The sequence below is a fragment of the Callithrix jacchus genome, chromosome 2 (genome assembly GCF_049354715.1).
Source record: "Callithrix jacchus isolate 240 chromosome 2, calJac240_pri, whole genome shotgun sequence".
Classification (NCBI taxonomy): Eukaryota; Metazoa; Chordata; class Mammalia; order Primates; family Cebidae; genus Callithrix; species Callithrix jacchus.
Genome location: NC_133503.1, coordinates 64,540,060 through 64,562,798, shown reverse-complemented (window position 1 = coordinate 64,562,798; position 22,739 = coordinate 64,540,060). Strand labels below are relative to the sequence as shown.

The window sequence follows — 22,739 nt, the reverse complement described above, 5'->3', positions numbered from 1 at the left end:
CTTTTTGAGACTTCACTGTAATTTCTTCCCCCAGAACCACCCCTAGATCCCAAGGCTGTCTGGTGGCAAAAGCCATCGAGGCTGTCACAAGAGGCAGAAACTTATACCCAAGATGAGCCTAGTGGTGCACTTTGGAGCTATGGCTAATCTCTAGCTGCCATTTTCTGACTAGATAGTGCTCATCTTTCAGTACAGTGGGTAGGTGTAGTAGTGTCCATACTTGCTTGCCAGAGGGTATTTCTCCTCGGAGAATAATTGCAAACTCTTCACCAAATCAAAGGAAAGGAAGAACACTGTTATGAGATGCCTTGCATCTTTTTGTTTTACACAATTCCATGAGATAGATACCATGATCCCTAGATCAAAGGTCGAGTTGGATTTGTTTTTCTTGTACCATTGTGGGGAAGAGAAGTTTTGGCTGCTAAATACATTAGCCACGCTTAGAAGCATGAAATCAAAATCCCATCTCTATTAAATATAGAGAGAGAGAGCAATTATTAGCTGTTACTTACAAGTTTAACTTATGAATGACAGTCTTAGATAAGTAGTATTCTTTTTTTCTTTTTTTTTTTTAAGATGGAGTTTCACCATGATGGCCAGGCTGGTCTTGAACTCCTGACCTCAGGTGATCCACCCACCTCACCCTCCCAAAGTGCTAGGATTACAGGTGAGCCACGGCGCCCGGCCTGATAAACAGTATTCTTGTCTGTTGCACATTGACAACGTGTAATTACATTTTAGTTTTGATACTACTCTGGAACTCAGGGAATTTCTTCAGGCCAGTTATGTAATGTATCCTTAAGAAATCCTTGGTTTCTAGCTGTTTTTCTTTTTTGAGCTGTATTTAATTTCTTTCCTGAGAAATTTATGATAGAGAGAGATGTGGTGATTAATAACATTACACAAAATAGATTTCTGAGCCAGTGAAACCCCAGCTTAAAACTTGAAGAGAATCTGCTGAAACTACAATGAGCTACTTAGATACTGGCTCTAAGCACAGGCACCTAATTGACCTTGAATTTGAATCCCATCCTCCCTCTTGTGAGCTATATGTTCTTGAGTAAGTAAGTAAGGCTCTTTTTTTTTTTTGAAACAGAGTCTTACTCTGTCACCATGGCTGGATGCAGTGGCGCAATCTCAGCTCACTGCAACAACCTTCGCCTCCCAAGTTCAAGCGATTCTCCTGACTCAGCCTCCTGAGTAGCTGGGATTAGAGGCATGCACCACTACGCCTGGCTAATTTCTTTTTTTGCATTTTTGGTAGAGATGGGGTTTCACTATGTTGGTCAGGCTGGTCTCGAAACACCTGACCTTGTGATCCACCCACGTCAGCCTCCCAAAGTGCTGGGATTACAGGCATGAGCCACCACACCTGGCTTGAGTAAGGTTCTTAATCTTTCTAGGCTCAATTTTCTCATTTGTACATTTAGGAGAGTAACACCTAATTCATAGGGCCATAAGGATAAATAAAGTCATATGTCTGAAGAACTACCTAACCTGGCCGGGCATGGTGGCTCACCCCTGTAATCCCATCACTTTAAGAGGCTGAGGGGGAGGATCACCTGAGGTTGGGAGTTCAAGACTAGCCTGACCAACAACCAACATGGAGAAACCCTGTCTCTACTAAGAATACAAAATTAGCCAGGCATGGTGGTGCAGGCCTGTAATCCCAGCTACTCAGGAGGCTGAGGCAGGAGAATCGCTTGAACGTGGGAGGCAGAGGTTGCAGTGGGCCGAGATCGTGCCATTTCACTCCAGCCTGGGCAACAAGAGCAAAACTCCATCTCAAAAAAAAAAAAAAAAAACTACCTAACCCATAGCAAGCACATAATATATGGCAGCTGTCATCAGTAACATTACAGTATAATTGGGTAGAGAGGATTCATAAGTCCTATGTCAAAAAAATCTTTAAATTATTCAAGGCATAAAAAAATTAAAATTATGCAAGGGCATGTGATAATTATTTTACCCAGTTGGGCTTGATGGTTCATGTCTGTAATCCCAGCACTTTAGGAGGCCAAGGTGGGCGGATCATGAGGTCAGGAGTTTGAGACCAGCCTGGCCAATATGGTGAAACCCAGTCTCTACTAAAAATACAAAAATTAGCCCAGTGTGGTGGCACATGCCTATAGTCCCAACTATCAGGTGGCTGAGGCAGGGAGAATCGCTTGAACCTGGGAGGCAGAGGTTGCAGTGAGCCAAGATTGTGCCACTGCATTCCAGCCTTGGTGACAGAGTAAGACTCGGTCTCAAACAATAATAATTATTATTATTTTACCCTAGTAAATTTGGTTCACTTGTTTAAGTGCCTAACTCAGAGTAATTCAGGTGCTAGGAAGAACATAGCCTCCATATCCTTAAATGTCAACTCCTGTGGTTGGAGCACTTCACCATTGGCTAGTTTGAAATCTCTGACACATAGGTGGCCTTAGCCTAAGAAGCAGGAGACTAGAAAGGACTCTGAGACCTCTGAGCTGGGCACGGTGGCTCATGCCTGTAATCCCAGCACTTTGGAAGGCAGAGGCGGGTGGATCACCTGAGATCAGGAATTCCAGACCAGCCTGACCAATGTGGAGAAACCCTGTCTCTACTAAAAATACAAAATTAGCTGGGCGTGGTGGCACATGGCTATAACCCCAGCTACTCGGGAGGCTGAGGCAAGAGAATCGCTTGAACCTGGGAGGTGGAGGTTGTGGTGAGCTCAGATTGTGCCATTGCAGCCCAGCCTTGGTAAAAAGAGCAAAAACTCCATCTCAAAAAAAAAATGATTCTGAGACTTTTGGACCACTAATGACCAGTATCAGGAAAGCTGTACCTTCTTTCAACTCCCTGACTGCAGTATGTTGTGTTAGCAATTAGTTGGGTACAGAGGAATCTATTGATAAGGGTTGATCTGAAAAGCAGCAGCAGAATTGGGACATGTCAACAAAAAGAAAGTGGTTATTCCATATTACATTATTGTAAGTTCTGTGTAAGGTCAAGAGGTTATTAAAATGCAGAACCTGGCTGGATACAGTGCTCACACCTGTAATCCCAGCACTTTGGGAGGCTGAGGTGCATGGATAACTTGAGGTCAGGAGTTTGAGACCAGCCTGGGCAACACGATGAAACCCTGTCTTAACTAAAAATTCAAAAAATTAGCTGGGCATAGGGGTAATCCCAGCTACTCAGGAGGCTGAAGCACGAGGATCACTTGAACCCAGGAGGCAGAGGTTGCAGTGAGTCCAGACCACACTACTGCACTACAGCCTGGGCGATAGAGCGAGACTGTCTCAAAAAAAAAAAAAAAAAAAAGTCGTAAAGATATCTACTTCGTTGCTCTGAATTTATTTTTAGACATGTTAACAGTCTTCATCAATGTTCATGTTCTCTACTTTCAGATCCCATTTTTTCCCAAGAGACTCTTTCAGCTTGCATGTACTTGATGTGACATTTTCTTTATGAGCAGAGATTTCTTCTCTCTTTCTGCATTCTCTGTTTTTTCCTTCCTCTTCTGTAATTTGTTAATGCGGACGATTGTATACAGCTTAAATTCCTGGTAATTAAGACGCTTTTGTTAGGGGGAAAAAAAGAAAAGTTATTTCAGGAAACACTTGGTAGTTTGTTTCAGATGATAGCAGGATTGTACTCATTTCTGTTTTAAAAACTTGGAAAATTAAAGACAGTCAGTAATTGGGACATAATTATGGTCTGATTGTAGTCGAGTACCCAGGAATAGAGAGTCTATTGTAGATGCTAAAGAAACAAGGATCATTTTTTCTTTTTTTTTTTTTTTTTTGAAACGAGGTCTCACTCGGTTACCAGGCTGGAGTGCAGTGGCACGATCTCAGCTCACTGCAACCTCCGCCTCCCAGGTTCAAGTGATTCTCCCGTCTTAGCCTCCCAAGTAACTGGAATTGCAAGCGTGCGCCACCAAGCCTGGCTAATTCTTGTATTTTTAGTAGAGACAAGGTTTCACCATGTTGGCCAGACTGATCTAGAACTCCCGACCTCAAGAGATCTGCCCACCTCAGCCTCCCAAAGTGCTGGGATTACAGTCATGAGCCATGATTCCTGGCACTTTGTTCCATTAGTTTGGTGCAAAAGCCTCAACTACTTTTACACCAACCATTACCATGTCAAGTCCAGAGACTTGAGGCTGGCATCTAAGGTTGTTCACAATGTGATCATCATTTTCAACCTTAGTTGCCACTTGCTTCCCCAATGTGGATTTCCTCTTTAGATAGGCATAATTCACATCTTCACCATAGCTTTCTCTTAGGAATTTTTTCTTTGAGACAGGGTCTCAGTATGTTGCTCAGGCTGGCCTGGAACTCCTCGGCTCAAGCCATCCTCCTGCCTCAGCCTCCTGAGGAGCTGAGAGTTACAAGCATGAGTCTGGGATTACAGGCATGAGCCCCCTGCCTGTCCATGATATAACATTTAGTTAGTCTACCTTTTCTCTCCAAGGGCGCATAAGTCTCTTAAGATTTTTTCTGATCCTACTGCCATGCAATATGCTTATTTGAGTAGGTTTTTCCCACCCTCCTCCTCACTCATCTCTCCTATATGTAGTGGGACATTTTTCTCTGCTTATGGAAAGAGACCAGCCACACAGATGCCACATTTTGGATCTGTACGTACACGGTCACCTGTAATGTCAAAGTCACAGAAGAGATCTTTGAGTTCCTGTTTTTGGATATTGAAGAGAAATCTGTACATCTCGAAGTTTTCTGGACTGATTTTCTGATCCCCTTCCAGGTCAAGCAGGCCGAAGACAGTCCGGGAATGACGGTACATAAACCGTTCTTCCAAATGGTTCTATTGCGAGAGAAATAGGTAAGACGAGCGACAGTATTGTCAATGCTGCTTTCTAAACTTGTTTTATCAAGATACATCTTCATCAGCCCCTTCCCGAGAGAGCTAAAAGCAAAAGACAAAATCAGAAGCTCAGGGCTGAAAGCATTCTATCATCAATGTAGCAAGTCCCACTTCAGTATCTGCATTCAAAAAGAAATTGAAATCTGCCACATGTAGTAATCAATTCAGCTAGACAGAACTCTAGTTACTATAATGCATTTCCTTATATTCAGTGAAAGTCTTGTGAAACATCATGGCATGGATGATAAAATGATGACCTTCTTTCCTCAAAAAAATGGGGACTGAGGCCGGGTACAGTGGCTCACGTCTATAATCCAGCACTTTGGGAGGCCAAGGCAGGCGGATCACTTGAGGTAAGGAGTTTGAGACCAACCTGGACAACATGGTGAACCCCCGTCATTATTAAAAAAACAAAAATTAGCCGGGTGTGGTGGCATGCACCTGTAGTCCTGGCTACTCAGGAAGCTGAGGCATGAGAATTGCTTGAACCTGGATGGTGGAGGTTGCAGTGAGCTGCAATCATGCCACTGCACTCCAGCCTGGGTGACAGAGGGAGACTCAGTCTCAAAAAAAAATTGAACTGGGTAAATTCACAGTGGAAGTGTATATACAGTAAGGAAAGGTTCCACCTTCAGAAAATTCCCTGAGAAAAAGGATCATTGAAGGAGTGAGGCATTTGAGCTCACTGGTGATTCTCTGAAAATCACTAGCTAGAACGAGTGAAGAAAAGAATGCCGAGAAGGGATACGATGGCCAAATTTGTCCTCTCTGAGGAGTGGGGGAGTGGGAGGGCGGCCAAGAGGCTGGGGCTACAGCAGGGAGAGGCTGTTGAAAAACCTGAACCATTCAGGAACGAAAACTTACCGTTCTTCCGACCACCCTTTATTATTATTATTATTTTTTTTTTTTTTTGAGACAGAGTCTCTATCGCCCAGGCTGGAGTTCAATGGCGCAATCTCGGCTCACTGCAACCTCCACCTCCCGGGTTCAAATGATTCTCCTGCCTCAGCCTCCCGAGTAGCTGGGACTACAGGCGCGCACCACCATGCCCAGCTAATTTTTGTATTTTTAGTAGAGATGGGGTTTCACCATGTTAGCCAGGATGGTCTCGACCTCCTGAGCCTGTGATCCACCCTCCTCGGCCTCCCAAAGTGCTGGGATTACAGGCGTGAGCCACCGCGCCCGGCCTGCACCACCCATTTTTAATTCCTCTTTTTAGTGAAAGGAAGAAAACCTCTGGTGCATTTCTAATTCAGTGCTCCTTTTAGCAAGAGGGTGGCAGCAGCCGTGCTAATACTTGCCTGGTGAGCCAGCAGTATGCACACCAGCACATAGAACTGCTCAAAGCCGATCTCACCCACAGCATTCCAGTCCAGCATGTCAAACACAAGGTTGATCTCTCTCTTTTTCAAGTCAGTCACATGATGAAGGAAATGATAGAACAGCACATCTGTTACGGGGAGCAGGTGAGAAGATGTGTTAGTTGGAAACAGTTCCAAAATGCTAAACAGCTAGGAGCTACATAAACAGTAGTGATGTTGGAAACTTGTTGATCTAGGAAGAATGATGATAACATTTTGTTTCTGGCTTTGCCACTGTGCCTTCTACAGTTCCTCAAACCTTCATCACCCTTGAGCTTGTGGAATAGCACTGGACCTGGAGTTGTGGAGAATGAGACATGGACAGGGTTTGTCTCCTGCCTCCAGCTCGCACAAGTCCATTAGTCAATACCAGCATTTCTCAAACTGTAATGGGATACGAATCACTTGGGGATCTTGTAAAACTACAGATTCTGATTCAAGAAATCTGGCATGAAACCTGAGATTCCCCATTTCGCCAAGCTCCTAGGTGATGTAGCTGCGGCTGGCTGAGTACCATGCATTGAGCGGCGAAGGGGTGCCTCACATAGTAAGCAGCAGAGCTGGGGTTCAAGTGTGAATTTGCTTGACCGTGGTGTTTTTTCCATGGTGAAACTCTGTCTTTTGTGCATTAGTTAATGCATATTTAATCATATACATTCAGAAGAAAAAATACTGAAAAACTCATTAAAGAACTGGGAAGTTCCGGGCATGGTGGCTTATACCTGTAATCCCAGCACTATGGGAGGCTGAGGTAGGTGGATCACTTGAGGTGAGGAGTTTGAGACCAGCCTGACCAACATAGTGGAACCATGTCTCTACTAAAAATACATAAATTAGCTGGGCATGGTGGCACACACCTGTAATCCCAGCTACTCAGAAGGCTGAGGCAGGAGAATCACTTGAACCCTGGAGGCAGAGTTTGCAGTGAGCCGAGATGGCACCGCTGTACTCCAGCCTGGTGACAGAGTGAGACTCCTTCTCAAAAAAAAAAAAGAACTGGGAAGTTTTTCTGCTGTTGTTTTTTGGTTTTTTCATTTTCAATATCTTTCTGCATACCAAGTACAGAGTTTTTTGCCTGCCATTCTACTCATTAATCATAAATAAAAGATGAAAAAAATAAACATGGCAATACACTTACACAGTGGTGGGTGGCTGTCTACAGTTGTATGCACAAATCACAGTAACAAAGGATTTTTACTTTTATCTACATATGTTTCCCTTTGCCCACTGATTACAGAAACTATCTCCTGCATAAGAAATGGCTCCACTGAATACGTAAAACCTGTATGTGTATTGTGGAGTCCCAGCTGAAGCCAGCTAAAAGCACAGCAAATCCGTAGTCAGAGAGTCATGATTTGGGGGCTTCTGACATCCCCTTAATATTCCTTCTCTACACCTCCCTGGATATGAGCACCTGGAAACAACACACCATATATATATATATATATATATATATATACATACATACACACACAGTGACGTTTGTGTAATTGCTCCTTGAGAAATGTTTCCATGTGCAACTTAGTAGCCACTTAATAAAGACTGTTTTGAGGCTGGGTGCTGTGGCTCACACCTGTAATTCCAGCACTTTGGGAGCCCAAGGCAGGCAGATCACTTGAGGTCAGGAGTTCAAGACCAGCCTGGCCAACATAGTGAAACCCTGTCTCTACTAAAAATTCAAAAATTAGCCAGTGTGGTGGTGCACAGCTGTAGTCCCAGTATTTGTTATTATTGTAATTATTATTCTTGGGAGCTGAGCCCCACTCAGGCATTAACTCTGGAGACCCCTCAGCAAGACTTCTCATCTGTCAAGTGGAAAGAATTTGAATCTGATGAGCTACGGGATCCCTTCTACTTATTAATACTTGTGAATGACAAAAAAAAAAAAAAAAAGGCTGGGTGTGGTGGCTCACACCTGTAATCCCAGCACTTTGGGAGACCGAGGAGGGTAGATCACCTGAGATCAGGAGTTCAAGACCAGCCTGGCCAACATGGGGAAACCTCCTCTCTAGTAAAAATACAAAAGTTAGCCTGGCTTGGTGGCGGGAGCCTATAATCCCAGCCACTAGGGAGGCTGAGGCAGGAGAATCACTTGAATCCAGGAGGTGAAAGTTGCATGAGCCAAGAGGGCACCACTGCACTCCAGCCTGGGCGACAGAGTGAGACTCTGTCTCAAAAAAAGAAAACAAACAAACAAAAAAACCCTGCAGATCTCAGCTGTGCTTGTTGAGTTCACAAACAAATAGAATTCCAATTAAAGTACTTTAGGTTCTTTTCAGGACTGGATAGAAATAAGGAATCCTATCTATTCACTGGTTCTGACCTCTGAGAGAGAAATGCTATTTGTAAGGGGTTTCTCCGTTGTGATTTTAAGGAGTTCGTTCAATTTTTAAAAACAAGCAATAAAGAAGGGACACCTTCTTTTTCTCTTTAATAGAGATTTACGTACAGTGCGTTGCCAAATCTTCGCAATAACCGTGCCCTAGATAAAGCAGCTGCAGGGGACCTGGTTGTAAATAAAAGGTTAAGATGGAAACACAGGGCTCTCTGCCTGCAAAGCCCACACTGAGTCTCGCTGGGATGCTTGAGGAGAGGAGTCTCAGCTCCCTGGTAACCAGTTCATTCCTGGTGATGCAATTCCCAGGAGATAATGCCATGCTCATGTCTTCTGGTCACAGAGGGACTGGAAGGGTGAAGGCACAGCCTTAATGTTTGCCCTCCCGTGGAGGAATGACTTAAGGTCTTGGAGATTTGGGTGAGCCAGACAGAATCTGCTGGTTTCAAAACAGTCATTTATTTATTTATTTAAGAAAGACAGAGTCTCGCTCTGTCACCAAGGCTGGAGTGCAGTGGTGCTATCTTGGCTCACTGCAACCTCCACCTCCCAGATTCAAGCGATTCTCCTGCCTCAGTCTCCCCAGTAGTTTGGATTACAGGCGCCCACCACCATGCCAGGCTTTTATATTTTTAGTAGGGACAGGGTTTCACCATATTGGCCAGGCTGGTCTCCAACTCCTGACCTCAGATAATCTACCCACCTTGGCCTCCCAAAGTGCTGGGATTACAGGCGTGAGCCACCGTGCCCAGCTTTTTCTTTGTTGTTGTTGTTATTCACAAGTACCAATAAGTAGAAGGTAGAAGGGATCCTGCAGCTCATCAGATTCAAACTTCCCACTTGACAAATCAGAAGTCTTGCTGAGGGGTCTCCAGGATTAATGCCTGAGTGGGGCTCAGCTCCCAAGAATAACAATTACAATAATAACAAACACTTATTAAGTCCCACAATGTGTCAGACACTGTGCTAAGCATTTGCCATACATTATCTCATTATCTTCTTTTTTTCCAACTATGAGATGGACTCCATTATGAGAAGCCTCACCTCTAGATGAGGAAAATGAGACTTGGAGAGGGTGATGATGCAGTATCCACATCACCAAAGAATAATGGGTGTGGAGCCAGGATTCTACCACAGAGCCTGCGATTTTCTCCTCCCCACTGAATCGTCCCAGTGTCAATTCTCAGTTGGCAATTTCTCTCTGTGCTTCAACTAGAAGATAAAAGATTTACTAACAGGCCAGGCGCAGTGGTTCACACTCATAATCCCAGCACTTTGGGAGGCTGAGGTGGGTGGAACACCTGAAGTCAGGCGTTCGAGACCAGACTGGCCAATATGGTGAAACCCTGTCTCTACTAAAAATACAAAAAATTATCTGGACGTGGTGTGGGCCACCTGTAACCTCAGCTACTCGGGAGGCTGAGGCAGGAGAATTGCTTGAACCCAGGAGGCAGAGGTTGCAGGGAGCCGAGATTGTACCACTGCACTTCAGCCTGGATGACAGAGTGAGACTCCGTCTAAAAAAAAAAAAAAAAAAAAAAAAATTACTAACAAAACAGTTTCTGGCTCTGCAAGTTTTCCCACACATTAGCTAAAAATCAGGTAAGGACCCAGAGGAGACATGTCTGGAAGTACTGACCATTCAAGGTGTTCTTGCCATGAACATCCAGAAGGTGAAAATATTCCATCAAAGCCTTCACATTTCTCACGGATAGTAAGCAGTATGTTTTGTCCAAATACAGATACCACAGAAACGATCCTTCCTTCAGTCTCATCTTAGTATCCTGTAAACTGAAGGCTCTGGCTACCAGAAATGGAATACAGAATTCTGCCTCAGAAGTAGAATGTTGGACAGAGTATCTGCAACCTGGCAGCAGTAAAGGTATACACGTGAGAGGAAACAGCAAAAAGTAAAATTGCTGCTTAATTTTCCAGCTATGCTATAGATATCTGTTGTCTGAAATCTCTTGCTAATGTGATTATCCTTATGTCACTAAAATACAGTCATTTCTAAGATCCACACAGAAATGAATGAGAGAATGTACTACATAGGAAAACTGCCACAAAGCCCAAGTGGTTTTCAGAGCATTTATAGCCTAAATCATTTATTAGAAACAAACAAAAAAAAATTGAAAAACACACAGAAAAGTACTAAAAGAACCTAGAATAAGTACAATAAAATAATGTCAAAGAGAAGGAATCTTCCCTCCCTTCCCCTCCCCTCTCCTCCCCTCCCCTCTCCTCTATTTTTCCTTTCTTTTTGAGACAAGGTCTTGCTCCGTCACCCAGGCTGGAGTGCAGTGGGGCTATTGCTGCTCATTGCAGCCTCCACCTCCCGGCCTCAGCAGTCCTCCCACCTCAAGCCCCCAAGTAGCTGGAACCACAGGCACGTGCCACCACACCAGATTAATATGTGCACTCTTGGTAGAGATGGGGTTTCTCCATGTTGCCCAAGCTGGTCTTGAACTCCTGGGCTCAAGAGATCCACCCTCTTTGGCCTCCCAGAGTGCTGGGTTGACAGGCGTGAGCCACTATGCCTTGTCTTAACTTTTTTTTTTTTTTTTTTTTTTTCGAGATGAAGTTTCGCTCTTGTTACCCAGGCTGGAGTGCAGTGGCGCGATCTCAGCTCACCGCAACCTCCGCCTCCTGGGTTCAGGCAATTCTCTTGCCTCAGCCTCCTGAATAGCTGGGATTACAGGCACGTGCCACCATGCCCAGCTAATTCTTTGTATTTTTAGTAGAGACGGGGTTTCACCATGTTGACCAGGATGGTCTCGATATCTTGACCTTGTGATCTACCCACCTCGGCCTCCCAAAGTGCTGGGATCACAGGTGTGAGCCACCGCACCCGGCCGGTCTTCGCATTTTTAAAAAGCAAAAATAGGCCGGGCGCGGTGGCGCAAGCCTGTAATCCCAGCACTTTGGGAGGCCGAGGCGGGTGGATCACGAGGTCAAGAGATTGAGACCATCCTGGTCAACATGATGAAACCCCGTCTCTACTAAAAATAAAAAAATTAGCTGGGCATGGTGGCACGTGCCTGTAATCCCAGCTACTCAGGAGGCTGAGGCAGGAGAATTGCCTGAACCCAGGAGGCGGAGGTTGTGGTGAGCCGAGATCACGCCATTGCTCTCCAGCCTTGGTAACAAGAGCGAAACTCCGTCTCAAAAAAAAAAAAAAAAAAAGCAAAAATAATCAAGTAAAATTGGTTTCAATAAGATTTTATCTCATCCGACAGAAAGTTGTCAAAGAAAATTAAAAAAAAAGAATAGCATTTAATCTAACCCAATATATCCAAAATATCATTTAAATTTGCAATCAACGTTTTTTTAAAAATTAAAACCCAGTGTGTATTTTAGATAGATCACATCTCAATTTGGACTAGTTACATTTCAAGTGCGTAACAGTCTCCTATGCCTAGTGGCTATCATACTGGACAACACAAATACATAGAATAGGGCTAGACACAGTGGCTCACAACTGTAATCCTAGCACTTTGGGAGGCTGAGGTGGGTGGATCACTTGAGGTCAGGAGATTGAGACCAGCCTGATTAATATGGTGAAACCCTCATCTCCACTGAAAATACAAAAATTAGCTGTGCACAGTGGTGGGTACCTGTAATCTCAGTTACTCAGGAGGCTGAGGCAGGAGAATTGCTTGAGCCTGGGAGGCAGAGGTTGCAGTGAGCTGAGATTGCACCACTGCACTCCAGCCTGGGTGACAGAGTGAGACCCTATCTCAAAAAATAAAATAAAATAGGCTGGGCGCAATGTCTCATGTCTGTAATCCCAGCACTTTGGGAGGCCGAGGCATGCGGATCACCTGAGGTCAGGAGTACGAGACCAGCCTGGCCAACATGGTAAAACCCCATCTTTACTAAAATTAAAAATTAGCTGGGCATGGTGGCGTGTGCCTGTAGTCCTGGCTACTCAGGAAACTGAGGTAGGAGAATGGCTTGAGCCCGGGAGGCAGAGGTTGCAGTGAGCCGAGATCACGCCACCCCACTCCAGCCTGGGTGGACAGATCGAGACTTTGTCTCCACAAAAGTAAATCATTAATAAATTAATTAATTAAAATTAAAAACCTGCCTGGGCACGGTGGCTCATGCCTGTAATCCCAGCACTTTGGGAGGCAGAGGCGGGTGAATCACAAGGTCAGAAGTTCAAGACCAGCCTGGCCAACATAGTGAAACCCCATCTGTACTAAAAATTTAAAAATTGACTGGGCATGGTGGCTCATGCCTGTACTCCCAGCTACCTGGGAGGCTGAGGCAGGAGAATTGCTTGAACTGGGTCCCAGGAGGTGGAGGTTGCAGTGCGCCAAGATCACGCCACTGCACTCCACCCTGGGCTACAGAGTGAGGCTCCATCTCAAAACAAAACAAAACGAAACAAAAAACCCTAAAGGCCAAGTGTGGTGGCTCACACCTGTAATCCCAACACTTTGGGAGGCTGAGGCAGGAGGATCACCTCAGGTCAGGAGTTCAAGACCAGCCTGGCCAACATTGTGAAACCTGGTCTCTACTAAAAATACAAAAATTAGGCCAGGCGCAGTTGCTCATGCCTGTAATCCCAGCACTTTGGGAGGCCAAGGCAGGTGCATCACGAGGTAAGGAGTTTAAAACCAGCCTTGCCAACGTGGTGAAACCCCATCCCTACCAAAAATTCAAAAATTAGCCAGGTGTGGTGGTACACACATATAGTCCAGGTACTAGGGAGGCTGAGGCAGAAGAATTGCTTGAACCTTGGAGGCAGAGGCTACAGTGAGCTGAGATCATGCCACTGCACCTTAGCCTGGGTAAAAGACTGAGACTCTCTTAAAAAAAAAAAAAAAATCATGGTTCTCTCTCTGAGAACACAGGGAAGAGATGCATTGCTGCTGAGGGGGTGGGGGGAAAAGGTGTCATATTTAACTGCATTTCTTCATTATATTAGTTAGGGTGAGTACTTGTTCTATGAAAGGGCTGTCCATGCAAAGTGACCCCTAAACACAGGAGGAGCTAAGAAACCAAATTCATTTTGTTGGTAGAGGGTGACTTATTGGGGAACTTACAGGCAGCAGCATGGTCCTGGGTGGCCATAGACATACAGAACTCCGCCCCACTACTCGCCAGACCCAGGGCTCACCTACAACGGGGAAAGGAGGTATGTGCTCTAGAGACAATGAAAGGCAATCCCCCAGAAAAGGCAAGAAAGCTATGTGCATCACAGCCTATAATTTGTATGATAATATCAAGGTTGCCTTGATCTAAAGGCAAGATTCATAGTGGGTACATGTTCTTTCACTAAAAGACAGTAAGGAAAGTAGGAATCAGGGGTCATTCGTGGGACTGGGGTTACTTAGAAGTCAACGTGGCCAATTAGCATCCAAGATGGAGTCACTTTTGTCTCCACAGTGTGATATAGCTGGCCTAGAATTAGAACCCGTACAATGCCATTTTAAAATGGGAAAACTGTTTCCATTCTCCTCACAATGACTGCTAGCCATGGCTTCTGTAAACTACTAAGATTACCTTGCAAAATGCAGAGAGGACAAGCTACATACTTTCTCTTATCTGTAACTGCCAGAATTGCTGGCCTTTGTTTACCAAAGTAAGCACCCCCAGATAGTTCCATCCTGGCGCCAAGTAACCTAAAATTATATGGACCCCACACCTGTCCAAATAATGTATAAACTAATGTTTATCTTGACCTCTGTAAACCACTTAAGTGGCAGTCGGAATGACAAAAGTCCCCTGGCCCTTGGAATGTCTGGAGCCCCCTCACCCTCATCTCAGCCTAGGAGGTGATTGACAGCTTTCATTCCCATCTCCGCTCCTCACCCCAACTCCCAAGGTGGTTTTGTGGGTATAAAAAGGTCTTGTCACTCTTCTTTCTCTGCCACGGGTTGGAGAGACGTGAGTCCTCCATGGTCACCGGCAATAAACCCTGCAATTTGGCATCCTTTTGTTCTGGTGTTGACTTTCTGTGCTAAGTTCAATGCAACAACAGTAATGCAGGACAGGTCTCTGGGTGGCCCTAGACAACCCAGTTCACATTGATTTCTCCTTTGGATTCTCAAGAATAAATGTAGAATGTGCTGGGAATTCAACCTGAGATAAGGAGAAGCTGGCCAGAGCAAGCCAATTGCTGTTCCTGTCTCCACCTAGAAACAGAATGCTTCAATGCTTTATCCCAGCAAGTCATGATCCCCAGGGCATAAAACCCAAGGCCGGTTTAGTCATGTTTCCCCAGGGTGTAAAACTTAAGGTGGGGCCAGTACAGTGGTTCACTCCTGTAATCCCAGCACTTTGGGGGGCTGAGGCAGGTGGATCACCTGAGATCAGGAGTTTGAGACCAGCCTGGCCAACATGGTAAAACCCATCTCATCTAAAAATACAAAAGTTAGCTGGGTGTGGTGGTGGGTGCCTGTAATCCCAGCTACTCATAGGCTGAGGCAGGACAATCGCTTGGATCTGAGAGGCAGAGGTTGCAGTGAGCTGAGATTGTATCACTGCACTCCAGCCTGGGCAACAGTGAGACTCTGTCTCAAAAAAAAAAAAAAAAAAAAAAAACCTCATTTTTTTTTTAATGGGCTGCTTTCCCTCAGGTGCAGTGGAAGTGGGTATCCACAGATAAGACTCCAGCCCATGCAGGTTTTCTGACCCTTGGGGGACTGGTTCACATGCATACTAGGCTTCTGTGGTCCCTTGCTGCCTACCTCTAAGTAATAAACCCACTTCATGTACCTTGTGTATGGGTGTTCTGTCTTACTAGACTCAAACAAATTGGTAACCAGTTCACAGTAAACTTGCTTCACAAGTACTAATGGCTACTGTAACAAACAATTCCCTGCATATCAGAACTAACTCTTTTTCCAATGCCAGTGAGACAGAAATAATACAGGTCACAGGAGAATAGAAAATTCCAGGCAGCAGTTTCACATGACTAGCAGAAAGGAAACCTGAAGCAGGCCGAGTGCAGCGGCTCACACCTGTAATCCCAGCACTCTGGGAGGCCGAGGTGACTGGATCACCTGAGGTAAGGAGTTCAAGCCTAGCCTCACCAATATGGTGAAACCCCATCTCTACTAAAAATACAAAAATCAGCCAGGCATGGTGGTGCGCACCTGTAGTCCCAGCTACTTCAGAGGCTGAGACAGGAGAACTGCTTGAACCCAGAAGGCGGAGGTTGCAGTGAGCCAGGATTGTTACTGCACTCCAGCCTGGGAGTCAGAGCAAGACTCTGCCTAAAAACAAAAACCAAACAAACAAAAAAACACTGAGTTAGCCATGCGGGATGTCTCCCACCTATTATCCCAGTGCTTTGGGAAGCCAAGGTGAGAGTATTGCTTAAGGCCAGGAGTTTAAGAACAGCCTGGGCAACATAGTGAGCTGTTGCCTTCAAAAAAAAATTAAAAACTTGATTGGGCATGATGGCACATACCTGTAGTCCTAGCTGCTTTGGGGGCTGACGCAGGAGAATTACTTGAGCCCAGGGGTTTGAACCCCAGTGAGCTATGATCACGCCACCACACTCCAGTCTGGGTGCAAACAAAACCTTAATGTCTTCAGAGCTTAATACAACAAAGATTGATTTGTTTATGCTACAGATTGGCAGGGTGGATTTTCTCATGTCTTTAGTCGGAGCTTGAATGATTCTGATCATTAAGATGATACCAGTGGCCTAGGAGAGGTCCCCAAACTCCAGTGAGCAGAGATCGAACCACTGCTCTCCAGCCTGGGTGACAGAGCAAGACTCTGTCTCATCAACAACAAGAAAAAGGAGGAAACCTAAAGTAGCTGCAGCAGCTAGGAATCAATAAGACCCTGACAAGCAGGGTATGGGCCAAGCTGGCAAGAATGACTGGACCACATGCTGCTGGACTTGACTTATTTTTCTCCTAGGGCCTCATTATCCTCCCATTAACATACAAAATCGGCTGGGCATGGTGGCTCATGCCTGTAATCCAAGCACTTTGGAGGCCAAGGCGGGCGGATCACCTGAGGTCCGGAGTTCAAGACCAGCCTGACCAGCATGGTGAAAACCTGTCTTTAAAAAAGAAAAAAAAAAAAACATACAAAGTCACACATCCACCACAGTTGGCAGTTCCAGGAATGCCCATATTTGGTGGAAAAATGGGTGGCACCATCATGCCAAGACATCTCCACCTTTTTTCCAGGAATCTCCATGAATAGTATACCTCTTGGTTAAAGAAACTTGTCGGCTGGGTGTGGTGGCTCAGGCCTGTAATCCCAGCACTTTGGGAGGCTGAGGTGGGCAAATCACGAGGTCAGGTGTTCGAGACCAGCCTGGCCAACATGGTGAAACCCCGTCTCTACTAAAAATACAAAAAATTAGCTGGGCGTGGTGGCGGGCACCTGTAATCTCAGCTACTTGAGAAGCTGAGGCAGGAGAATCGCTTGAAACCAGGAGGCGGGGGTTGCGTGAGCCAAGATTGAGCCACTGCACTACAGCCCAGGTGAGACAATGTGAGGCTCTGTCTCAAAAAACAAAGAAACTCCTAAGGGAGCAGCCCCTAACACCCTAGTATGTGACTCTTCTCTCAAGCACACCTGCACTCCCCTTTCCTGAGTGTGTACTTTTTGCTTTGCAATAAGTCTCCATACTTTCACTATTTTCTTTTTGTTGTTGTTGTTTAATTTATTTTTATTTTTTGAGACTAAGTTTCGCTCTTGTTGCCCAGGCTGGAGTGCAATGGTGTGATCTCAGCTCACTGCAACTTCCACCTCCCAGTTTAAGCAATTCTCTTGCCTTAGCCTCCGGGGTAGCTGGGATTACAGGTACCTGCCACTACACTCAGCTAATTTTTTATATTTTTAGTAGAGATGGGGTTTCACCATGTTGGTCAGGCTGGTCTCGAACTCCTGACCCTCAGGCGATCCACCTGCCTTGGCCTCCCAAAGTGCTGGGATTGCAGGCTGGGCAGGCGCCAAGCCACTTCTGTTTTCTGACTCATCCTTGAATTCCTTCTCCCATTGGGGTCAAGAGCCTGGACACTGGCTGGGGACGAAGTTCCACTGGAGTTTGGGGACTTTCCCTAGGCCATCTTGATGATCAGAATCATTCAGGCCTGAGTCCTGACTAAAGACATGAGAAAATCCTCCCTGCCAATCGATGGCATAAAAAAATCAATCTTCATTGTATTAAGCTATGAAGATATTACAGGTTTTGTTTGCACCCAGACTGGAGTGCACGGGCAGGATCACAGCTCGCTGCAGCTTCAAACTCCTAAGCTCAAGTAACTCTCCTGTGTCAGTCCCCCAAGCAGCTAGAATTACAGGCATGTGCCACCATGGCCAGCCAGGTTTTAAATTTTTTTGTGAAGGTGACATCTCACTCTGTTGCCCAGGCTGTTCTTAAACTCCTGGTCTTAAGCAACACTCCCTCCTTGGCCTCCCAAAGCATGGGGATAGCAGGCGTGAGACACCCTGCATGCCCAACTCCGTGATTTTTTTTTTTTCCTTTTTGAGACAGAGTCTCTCTCTCACCCAGGCTGGAGTACAGTGGCACGATCTTGGCTCACTGCAACATCCGCCTCCTGGGTTCAAGCAATTCTCCTGCCTCAGCCTCCCAAGTGGCTGGGATTACAGGCACCTGCCACCACGCCCAGCTAATTTTTTTGTATTTTTAGTAAAGATGGTGTTTCACCATGTTGGTAAGGCTGGTCTCGAACTCTTGACCTCAGGTGAACCACCTGCCTACACCTCCCAAAGTGCTGGGATTACAGGCATGAGCCACTGCGCCTGGCCAAAAGTCAATGATTTTTATATGCTTTCCCAAATTGACTAATGACACTGAACATTGTTATATGTGCATATTTGTCATCTGTACACATTGTGTATTCTCTTTCAAGGCAGAGGTATGGGTATTAATGTGAGAATAGGACAGACATTTCCTATCTCAGACCTACAACATACTTCTCCAAGGAACCATGGTATTATTTAGTAAAAAATTGTATTTGGAGATTATAATCTGTGCTCTGCTTGACTTTTTAGCCTGTGAGCCTATTGATTCTGGTTTCTTGGCCTCTTTTTCTAAGTTCTCAGGGAACTTGTTGCTGCAAAAGCCTAGAACAAGAAGCCACTACTGTGAGACTGTGATTTATAATAAGAAATATACATTTGGGCTTCCCTAGTTCCTGGCACCCAACTCATAAACCCTACAATTTCCTAAGTGATAAGAGCTAGAAAGGTGAAAAAAGCCTCTTTTGTTTTCATTCATAAAAAGCACCCCCAAATTAATTTTTTTGAGATGGAGTTTCACTCTTGTTGCCCAGGCTGGAGTGCAATGGTGGGATCTTGGCTCATTGCAACCTCCGCCTCCCGGGTTCAAGTGATTCTCCTGCTTCAGCCTCCCAAGTAGCTGGAATTAAAGACGCCCACCACCACACCTGGCTAATTTTTTGTATTTTTAGTAGAGATGGGGTTTCACCATGTTGGCCAGGCTGGTCTTGAACTCCTGATCTCAAGTGATCCACCTGCGTCAGCCTCTCAAAATGCTGGGATTACAGATGTGAGCTGCCGTGCCCAGCAAAGTCCCTTTAACCACACCTGAATTTATATTAATTCGGTGACTCTTGGAAATCAACAAATGGGGAGCTGGTTGCCAGGGGAACCAACTGTGTGATTAAAAGCCTGGCACTTTCAGCACCCCATCCAACTGACTTCCAGGGAGGGGAGAGAGGCTGGAGATTGACTCAATCACTAATGGCCAATGATTTAATTAACCATGACTATGTAAGAGCCCTCCGTAAAAGGGTCTGTCCTTTTAGATAGAATTCAAAGAGATTCTGAGTTGGTGAGTCCAGAACAGGTGGACAGGTGGAGTTGCTGGTAGAGTGGTGTGCTTAGAAAGGGCAAAGAAGGGCTGGGCACAAAGTTTCTGGATACAAAAATCACTGTATAAAATTAGTACCATTTCTGGCTGGGCTCAGTGACTGACACCTGTAATCCCAGCACTTTGGGAGACAAGGTGGGTGGATCACCAGGTCAGGAGTTCGAGACCAGCCTGGCCAACATGGTGAAACCCTATCTCTACTAAAAATACAAAAATTAGTCGGGTGTGGTGGCCCGTGCCTGTAATCCCAGCTCCTCTGGAGGTTGAAGCAAGAGAATTACTTGAATCTGGGAGGCAGGGGTTGCAGTGAGCCAAGATCGTGCCACTGGACTCCAACCTGGGGGACAGAGCAAGACTCCATCTCAAAAATAAAATAAAGGGCAAAGAAGCTCCCAGGCTGGCACGGTGGCTTACTCCTATCATCCCAGAAATTTGGGAGGCCAAGGCAGGATTGCTTGAGGCCAGGTACTTGAGATCAGCTATGGTTCTGCAGTAGAGATGGGGTTTCACCATGTTGCCCAGGCTGGTCTTGAACTCCTGACCTCAGGTGATCCACCTGCCTCAGCCTACCAAAGTGCTGGGATTACCAATTACTTTTGGACCAATCTAATAATTGCATTGGCTACTACCTTTAGTTCAATGTTGAATAGTAATGGAGGCAAGTTCCCAATTATTGATAAAGAAATCAACATCTCTCTTCCCAAAATAAAAGTTTATATTAGAAAAAGAGTCTCAACAATATGTTAGAACCCTATCAAAGAAACAAAACATTTCAGATATGCAGGATTTATACATTTTTATATTGAAAGATTTTATCCTGAAATACTTCAGAAGTAAAATACATGTCTTTAACCTAATGATCCTGCCTACTAGCCATCATCACCCTGTTAGTATTTTGAGCTATGACAAACCGAATTGGTGGTTTCTCCTCTATGGGAAAAAGTGAAATAACGAAAGGGATAGGTAAAGACAGCCCAAATGCAGAACATTAGGCCGAGATCCTTCTTCCCACTACAAGTCCAATGGTGCAGAGTTGCGGAAGAGTGTAAGGAGAGCATCCTTTAGAAATTTTTGTTGCTCACTCCTCACCATTGCCCAAGGGTCAAGAAGGAGCTGGGCTTTTTAGACCTTGTATTTACATTTATTAAAATATAGAAAACAAATAAAATCCCAAAGAGAAAGGAAGAAAAATATTTGATAGAACCATGTCTGTAAATTGTAAATCATATGCTTTAAAAGTGAAAAATTTACTCCAAATTTCATGTAAGGTAGTTGTCTGTATCACACTCACTACTTCATTTGGTGAATTACTGAAACTTTTCACTTGTATCCAAAATATTTAGTGCAATATGGATATTTAATAATCCATTCACTAAATATTTGAATTGGAGTAAGAACTTCTACCAATAAGTAATCATCATACAGTGAAATGAATTCTAGAATACAGATGTGTGCAATAGAAGTGGTCCCTAATTTTAATTTTCGCAGGAGTGCAAATAAGCCTTAACATAAGAAGGTATTCTATCAATTAGAGCAGAAAGAATGTTCTAAGCAGAAGGAGGAGCTGATTCAAAGGATCAGAATCTTGAAATGAGATTCCAATTTTAGGAAACTACCGCTGAGTCATTCCAAGGAACAAGAGCTCAATCCTGGCCTCCTGTGGGATTTCAGCCTTGGCAGATTCATGCAAACTTCATCTTGATGATGTCATAAAGTACGAGTGGCTCTTCCAGTCAATGCCACCCAATGTCACTCTTTGGTTAAATTGCAATGAATTCTCTCTGCAGAGAAAAGGTCTTAAGAAACTGACGGCTTATCCTCATTAAAAATTCCAAATCTCAATGCTTTCCATGCTGCCCTGAACTTTTTTTGAACTAATTACCTTTTCTTTTTGTTTTTCAGCCCAAAGTAAGTAAGCAGTCTTCACCTAATAAAACTCAAATTAATTAATTCTTCTGTTAGCCTCAGACTATCTGTTATTTGAGAAATACTAGAGAAACATGCTTTTTTAGACAGAACCATCCTTCAGGGACTCAGGGTAAGTATGGCTAGAAGAGTTGTCAGGAAAATCTCCTCTTACTATTTTTCAACAAAGTGTGATAGATATCTTTCTCCATATGACCCGTTTTGAAAACCTAAGATTTTTAAAAGCTATGTTTCCCAAAATTGTATATTTATTTGTGGGACCTGAGTAAAATAAATCTGTGTATGCTTTCTAGTGCAGGCATTTTGAGGTGTGTTAGTTTTTCAGCTATTAAATCTATCAGCAAGCCGGTAGTTTACACAGCATGACTCTGATATTTTTTCTTCTTCTTTTTTTTTTTTTTTGAGACAGAGTCTTGCTCTGTTGCCCAGGCTGGAGTCCAGTGGTGTGATCTCGGCTCACTGCAACCTCCAGCTCCTGGGTTCAAACGATTCTCATGCTTCAGCTTTCTGAATAGCTGGGACTACAGACAAGCACCACCTGGCCCAGGTAATTTTTGTTTTTTTAGTAGAGACAGGGTTTCAACATGTTGGTCAGGCTGGTCTTGAACTCCTGACCTCAAGTGATATGCCCGCCCACCTCAGCTTTTCAAAGTGCTGGGATTACAGGCATGAGCCACTGCACCTAGCTGACCCTGATATTTCTACTTCAGGTGCCCACTCCCATGCCCTGCTGTCATTACCAATAAGTATACTTCCTCCATCAGTTCACCCTCTGCCATCCCACTCTCTGATTGCTACTTTCTATCTTTCCAGATTTAGTGCCTCCAATCCAACATTTGCACTCCACCAGGACCTCCAGTCCAATGGCCCGACCACATACTATTCCCTACCACTCAATCTCCTCATGTCCCCCACTCCTCTCTTTACCCAGTTTATATTTCATATTCCAATATTCTAATCACTACCATGCATATCCCTTCATTACTTTGTGCTTTCGATGTAATTGTCTGACTAGATCTGCAAGCTTGTTAACATTCAACTTTCCACAACTTCAAGTATGCACTCAACCAGCAAATGTGGCTAGAGAGAAACCCCCTAACCATGCCGATCCTCTTTCATCGCAGCAAAGACCACACAGTGAAGTATTCGTGTGGGACACCAGATGATTTTCGCATCCTTCCCAAGTCTATTCACTCTCCCAGTTTTCCACATACCCACCTCACAAATTCTCCTCTCTTCCTCAAGTCCTTAACACCTCTATCCCGCCAAAGAAGGCCTAGATTCTTACTTTGCTAAGAAAATTGAGGCAATATAATGAGAATTTCTACTAGCATACATTAATACATTTACCTAAGCTTGTGCCTACCTCATCTCATTAGTCCATCTATTAATTCATCCACCCATTCACCTAACTAGGCAC

The 22,739-nt window shown here is 44.6% G+C and overlaps 1 protein-coding gene across 1 annotated transcript; it reads right to left on the bottom strand.

The window, feature by feature from the left end:
• Window positions 1-3,306: 3,306 nt before the first annotated feature.
• Window positions 3,307-10,349, bottom strand: EFCAB9 (EF-hand calcium binding domain 9). The gene is made up of 4 exons (XM_008990846.5): window positions 10,196-10,349; window positions 6,162-6,310; window positions 4,624-4,800; window positions 3,307-3,550 (listed from the first exon to the last, which is right to left on the bottom strand). Exons 1-4 carry the CDS (start codon window positions 10,329-10,331, stop codon window positions 3,407-3,409), a joined length of 606 nt encoding a protein of 201 aa, XP_008989094.1. The 5' UTR covers window positions 10,332-10,349; the 3' UTR covers window positions 3,307-3,406.
• Window positions 10,350-22,739: the final 12,390 nt, after the last annotated feature.